Source organism: Eleginops maclovinus, chromosome 8 (assembly GCF_036324505.1).
Source record: "Eleginops maclovinus isolate JMC-PN-2008 ecotype Puerto Natales chromosome 8, JC_Emac_rtc_rv5, whole genome shotgun sequence".
In the NCBI taxonomy this organism is placed as follows: domain Eukaryota; kingdom Metazoa; phylum Chordata; class Actinopteri; order Perciformes; family Eleginopidae; genus Eleginops; species Eleginops maclovinus.
The window spans coordinates 1774249-1781165 of record NC_086356.1 but is presented as its reverse complement, the minus strand read 5'-3'; the positions used below and the strand labels follow the sequence as shown (position 1 = coordinate 1781165).

The following is a 6917-nucleotide window of genomic DNA, read 5'->3' as shown; positions in this document are numbered from 1 at the left end:
AGAGCGCTAGCCAATAGAAGCATGATGCCACTGTGTCCCGGAACTTTGGGATTTTAGCTTTTGCAGACCATTTACATGCACTATAATCTGTATAACACACTAAAGGAAAGGGAAACCCCCCCCCCACGAAGCATAATAGGGCCTCTTTAATGACCCCAGCTTTGTTCAGGGTTTATCTTTGTTCCCTGCAGGTTGAGACGGGAAAGGGAAGAATGAAAGGCTCCAGAGTCACATCAAAGGGTTTGAGGAGTGAACTTTAATGGGGTTTGGATTGTCTTTGTTGGAGGTCGAACATTTAATTGGTTTACGAGACAAAAAAGCACAACTAGAGTCGATCCTACATTCCCTCAGCCGACTAAAACTCTCCACCTTACAGACAGAAAAACACAGAGAAGCTCTCCAGCAGCTCGGTGTTACAGAGGGTCATTACTCCTGACAAATGATACACATTCAGCTCTGTCAAAGGTTCGGGCGAGGAAGCTACCACGTATTATATTTCTCATTTGGAAACCGTTTTCATCTCCTCCTATCACAGGGTCGTATTGTTCTAACTCTCTCTTTCGTGCATCCGGGGCGATCTCTGATTCATGAGACTTCAGAGTTGAACTCCAACAGATGGACGGAGAGGCGAAGGTTCAGAGGTCCTAAAGGTTTCCCCGTGACGAAGAAGAAGGAGGAGGAGGAGGAGGATGAGGAGGAAGAAGGAACCCCACTGTTAACAGAGAGGACTGGGGGGGGGGCACAGGGTTACAACCGACGTCACAGCGTGCTGGTTGTAGACGCAGCCAATCGCCTTCCTATGTAGATCCTAAAGAGAGGAAGAAAGAAGAGATAATTTTCTCCCTCCCACAAATAGCAGCAATAGCTTAGCATCTGTAGCTAGCTTAGCAGGCATGTTAGCTTCTCTACATGTTCCTCTACAGATGTTTTACGGGAAAGTTCTTCAATCAGTCTGGATGGTAAGTGTAGTCAATTAAGGCCATTGGTGCCAACATGTCCTCTTTGTTTCACTTGGCCATTAAACCCAACAAACCCCCCAAAATTCAAAGTTAATCGAATCTTCATCTATGCCTGGAAAATGTACGTTTTCAGGGAAACTGAACTTCTGAGGATTGTTCTTGCATCAACACTGATAGGACTTCAGCTCATTTTCCCTTCAAGTTATTGTGTGTGTGTGTGTCTCACCCGACTCCGAGTGTGAGCAGGTGTGAAGCCAGCAGGGAGGGAATGAGGATGAGGAGAACATCGGAGGAAAAGATTCCTCTCTTCATCACCTCTGTCTTCCTCACGCTGAAGGAGCCCTGCTGCTTCGGGTGCTGAAACACAAACTCTCTGCAGCAGGTGAGGATAGAAAGGAAACAATAAACAGTTAGGGGACAAGACGTAGCACTGAGACACCCTTTACAGCAACGACCTGTTAAATATTGTACTGCAGAAGTGAAAAATAATCCGTCCACAGCTAGCAACATGCACAACTAAATCCAATGCTCTCTTATTTTGCTGAAAGTCAAACCCAGCTGCTCTTACTTTGGGGGCATATTTTCAGGTCTACTGGACCAGTCCCACACCCAGTCAGTGTCTCCTCTCCGGTCAGCTTCCTCCTGCAGCACGAACACAGGATCAGAGGATGTAGAGGAAGAGACACAGGAGAGCAACCTCTGATATTTAATAGATGCTTGAAATTAAACATCGTCATGTAAGAATAGATGCAGCCTTTTCTCTGAGCCAGAAATAATGTGAAATAAAATGTAATGAATGTTTGCTTCATCTGATCTGTAGTTTACTCTTTGTTTCTCATTGATTTCATCAAAAAACAACATGAAACATCAAGTGAAAATATGAGCAACAATCTGGATGTTAAAATGCATTTTTAAGTCTCTTTTACAAATATGACAGAAAACTGTCAACAGAACGTTTTATAAAACTCCAGTAGGCTGCGGTCCTCACGACACACTTGTATCATTCAGACATTTCTGTTTTGCATCGAAGGTACCCAAAAGAAGAGCTGATGTTCCTGTCAGGAGTCAGTACCTGTATGGTGATGCAGTCGCTGTCATGCTCACTGCTGGGTCTGGGGGAACCAGGGGAGGGTGGAGTCCCCTCCTGTGGAGGACTGGGGAAAATAAACAGTCTTTTAAAATGTGGTTTTACCATCAAGATGTGCACAAATGCTGTCAGAACAAACAAACACAGAGACAGTAAACACACATCGTGGAGAACAGAGTGGAACTCATTACTGTGCAAATGAGTCTGACGCCCCGCTGTGCCGCTCAGCCCCCCAACACAACAACACAACACAACAACAAACCCACACAAACAAAGTACAGCCTTACCTGTCTCGACTCCTCTCACACTCCAGCTGCGCCTCCAGCAGGATCCTCTCCAGCTCCCCCTGCAGGGAGGAGGAGAGACTGTCCTGACCTGTCAGACTGTCCCTGCTGCTCACTGCTGCCATCAGCTCCTCCAGTTCCACCCAGGAGCCTGGGGAGGGAACAACAAGGGAACAACAAGAGTAAACAACAAACAGAGAGAAGGGAGGAGGAAACAACATACAGAGAGAAGGGAGGAGGAAACAACATACAGAGAGAAGGGAGGAGGAAACAACATACAGAGAGAAGGGAGGAGGAAACAACATACAGAGAGAAGGGAGGAGGAAACAACATACAGAGAGAAGGGAGGAGGAAACAACATACAGAGAGAAGGGAGGAGGAAACAACATACAGAGGGAAGGGAGGAGGAAACAACATACAGAGAGAAGGGAGGAGGAAATAATGTAAGAAGTGAGGAGATGACACGAGGAAACCACATGGTGTCCTGGACTACAGAGGGTGCATTGTGCATGATGCTTGAGGAGGACAACACTCTCAGAAAAATTCAGCTTCTATTTCTATGGATATTTTAATTTAGCAAACGGAAAAAAGCTACCCTCTTCATTTTCAGTGATTTTAAAGCAAAAGTCGAGAGATTTAGCGTCATAATAATCTCGATCCTCTGCCACCTCTACAGGTGTACCACAGTGTGTATGACCGGCTGCATCACGGCCTATAGTGACACCACCCTCAACCACGAGGCTCTGCAGAGGGGGGTGGAGACTGGAGCTATGACGGAGCTGCCAAGCATATTTTTCTTCCTCCTGCAAATGACTTCAAACATTTGGTCTATTGCACGGTTTGAAGTCTTTTGCTTTCATGCTGTAGCCGTTGTGCACATGACAAACAAAGCGTTTGAGTCTTTGATGAGGAAAACAACAACAAGCAGCAGAGTTTGAGATGATGCTCAGCCACACTGGAGTCCTGATGAGGAAAGTAAACAAGTCTTAAAATGATTGTTCCATTGTCTTATGAATCTAAACCAAAAGATGGGCCAGATTAATCAGCTGATGCCTTTTTTTGCAGATGTTTATGTTAGCTGATTGCTTTACAAATAGTCAAACTAGAGTGAAGTTATTTCAGAAACAGCTTCAGCGTTAAAGTCTCTCCACCACAGAGCTCAGCGGTCGTACCGTTTCATTGTGAGAGTTTTCTTCCCTTTGCTATAAATCACTGACCACGGCAGCCTCTGATGTCCCCGAATGACCCGTGAATCCCTTAATGAGGCTCAGAGTGATGATGCAAGAAGGGAACTGTGTGTGTGTTAAGTGTAGACAGTAAGTGTGTTATTGTGCGCTGACATATGGTGAATTATCAGCAGCTCCTCGATGTCCTGACCAGACATTAGATGACCTGCAGGACGTCTGCACAAACACACAAACACACTTCGATAATTCCTCCAAAAATACCCAAATGATTTCTGAATTTGGATTAAATTAAATACCTGTTTAGACGAGAAGCTAAAGCCTGTTCCTCTCCATCAATGAGTAAACACACACACACACACACACACAGTTTATGAATGAGTGGACACCCCGGTTCATCGGGTGCATGAGCTGGGAGAGATTTCCTCGTGCACGCTCGTGTGTTTGGTGTGCACGCTCGCAGCCCAATAGTAGGGCATGGTGAACGCAGGCCGACAGCATGCATGCTTACGTAAGCTCTTATTTCTGTTAGAGATTAGCCTCCCTCCTACCTCCCTCACCGCTTCCTCCCCTCTCGTCTGTATCCCTCTGTGACCTGGGCAGCGTTCACTTAATATCCACACCTCTTGTTCAACAGAGAGAGCTTTCTGTGCATCTGATGTGTTTAATCCCAGGGGACACAGAGGGGGACACAGAGGGGGACACGGAGGGGGAGATGGGAAACTGTGCCATTGCCCTAGATATTTTTTTAGAGGAGTTATGCCATAACCACTGCCTTGTTTCCTGACTGATCTATCTGCAGCGCTAAACCAGGGTTAATGGTGCAATCCTGTACACACACATCTGTGCCAAACCAGAGTCATGTAAGAGCTGGACGCTTCAGAAAACAATCAGAGTGTTATTTTATTATTTTGCAATGGTCTGCAGAAAGTATTAGATAACATGAGGCGTTTCTGTCTAGTTTAAAATAAAGGGAGTGTGTGGAAGAACAGGGGAGGGTAAAATAAAATACCTTATCATTTGTCCCGAGCTGGACACTAAACGAGTAACTGAACGGCAGCACACAGCTCATTAGACTGTGCAGAAATTACAAACAAGCAACTAGAAGCTTTTTTGTGTCTTTGTAAATGTATGTTTAATTTCACCTTTGTTCCTGCAAAATGAGACTTTTGTGTGTGTGCAATGGACTACAAGCATGCATTGTACATGTTGTAAGGAGAGGACAACATATTCTATAGATATTTACATGTTGCCTATAAAAATATGCATATGAACAAATTCAGTGAGAAATTGGCCAAATAAATCAGCTTATTGCAGTGATATATACAGTATGTCCCAACCAATAGTCTATAGCCTGTCTGTAAAACTATAACAGACACATCATTGGCATACACTCCCTCACTGTCCTGCTCCCATCACACTGGTCCACATGTTGTTTTTTTACCCAGCATGCTCTGTGCCAGGCAAGGTGCAGCACAGACGAGCTATAAGCGTCAGGAAATCTCCACTTCTTAATTGGCTTACAGAGACACAAACAGGTGAGTCAGGGAATCCGTTTACACAATGACAGGGTGGAAACAACACACAACTCCCCGAGCATCCTCACACACCTGCTCACACACACTCTCAGATCTGCACGACGGTTTAAATTGTCCACGTAGTCTTGATATTCTTATCGATTCCTGCACACACTATGCTCTGTCTGCACACACATCACGACTGTACAGGACACGTCGTTATATAAGAGCTGAACAAAGAGCCGCCATCACTCACCGTAGAGTCCGTCCTCTGGCGACTGAGAGCCGGGCTGAGACATGCTGTGACGCCGGGGTGAGGTGCAGGAATCCCGGGGAGAGAAGCTGACTGTGACCGAGGAGGAGGAGGATGGAGGAAGAGGAGTGATGGTTTCTGACTTCTCTATGAAGTCTTTGTGTTTGTTGTTGTCTAAAAAAGTCACCGACTCTGCGCTAATCCCCCCCCCCCATCCTCTCATCCTCCCTCCCTCCTTCCTCTTTTTCCCACGTGTCAGAGGGAGGAGGTAAACAAACCAACATCAGCAGGTAAACAGACAACAAAGAGAGGGTGGCAAGTGTGCCCTAAGTCCCTTAAGCACATCTTTTAGTCAAAAAGGAAATATAAAGTTGTGGTTTTCTAATAAATATCTATAGTATGATTATGTAAGAAACTAATACTGAGCTTCCGGTTGTCCTCATGTCGAATCTGACCCAGATTGTACATGTTTTAGTGCTGGTTATTTCATATAATCTCCATAAAAATAACAAAATGATCACAACTGTTATCGAGTATTATCCCTCCTCTCCTTCCTCTTTTCCCCACGTGTCAGAGGGAGGAGGTAAACAAAACAACATCAGCAGGTAAACAGACAACAAAGAGAGGGAAGCAAAAAGTACCCCTAATAAATGTCCTTTTACACATCTCTTTATCAAATGGGTTTTCTGAAAGGAATATCCTTAAAATGATTGCGTAGTTATACTTCCTGTTGTCCTCTGGATAAATGCAACCCTCTTCTTTTGGTTACTTAATCTAATCGCCACAACAACAACAACAACAACGACAACAACAAAGTTATCTGGCCGGTTTTATCCATTCTATTGGGAACAAAGCAGTTAGAGATATTGAAACCTAGTTGTTGGTCATTTCATCCAGTTGTTGTTCTCCTCCTGTCCACCAGGTGGCCTCTGACTTTCTCTCCAGTCACATGACCCCTCCATCCATCCCCTGCTCACCTGTTCCCCATTTCCTCATCAGCCCTGCAGGTATTTAAACAGCTGTTCTCCCGTCGCTCCTGTTTGATCATCACAGTTACAATGTGCTTTGTTTCCAGCCTCTCAGTTACCTGTGGTTTATTACCTGTCTGTTATAAAACATTTTAGATTTCCTGTCCCCCCCCCCCCCCCTCTGGATTAGTTTGGACTATCTCCATTGGATTCAGCCCTTGCCCTGATCATGATTCGGGGACCTGCTACCTGTAAGTCTTTACACAAGTTCTTTAGTTATGCATCATAATCCCAGTGGGTTGCTGGTGGAGAGTTCACGTGTTAAGATCTAGCTTGCTCTCATGTCAGATTAATTGCAAAATAGAAACTCATCAAAAAATTCCAGAATTACAATGTGAGAAAAAACAGATTTGCACAACAAAGATATTTACTTATTATTTAAGTTTGTGTCCCCAAAAAGAAAAAATGTCCCACCATTTTCTCATTATTCAAACTTCTCCTTCCAGTGGCTCGGATGAATTCACTTTTGTCTCCCAATTTTATTTTCAAACTTCAGATTTTCTTTCTCCCAATTTCGACTGAATGTTGGTTTTTTTAAATCATCATTTTTTTCCTAAAAGATCTGACTTTATTGACATTTCTGGATTTTTGTTCAAAATTTCGAC

The 6917-nt window shown here is 44.4% G+C and overlaps 1 protein-coding gene across 1 annotated transcript; it reads right to left on the bottom strand.

The window, feature by feature from the left end:
- Positions 1-235: 235 nt before the first annotated feature.
- zgc:73226 (uncharacterized protein LOC402792 homolog) lies at positions 236-5517 on the bottom strand. Its single transcript, XM_063889899.1, has 6 exons — positions 5288-5517; positions 2334-2481; positions 2032-2113; positions 1528-1601; positions 1186-1332; positions 236-808 (listed from the first exon to the last, which is right to left on the bottom strand). The coding sequence occupies exons 1-6, from the start codon at positions 5505-5507 to the stop codon at positions 760-762; spliced, it is 720 nt and encodes a 239-aa protein (XP_063745969.1). The 5' UTR covers positions 5508-5517; the 3' UTR covers positions 236-759.
- Between the last annotated feature and the right edge of the window lie 1400 nt (positions 5518-6917).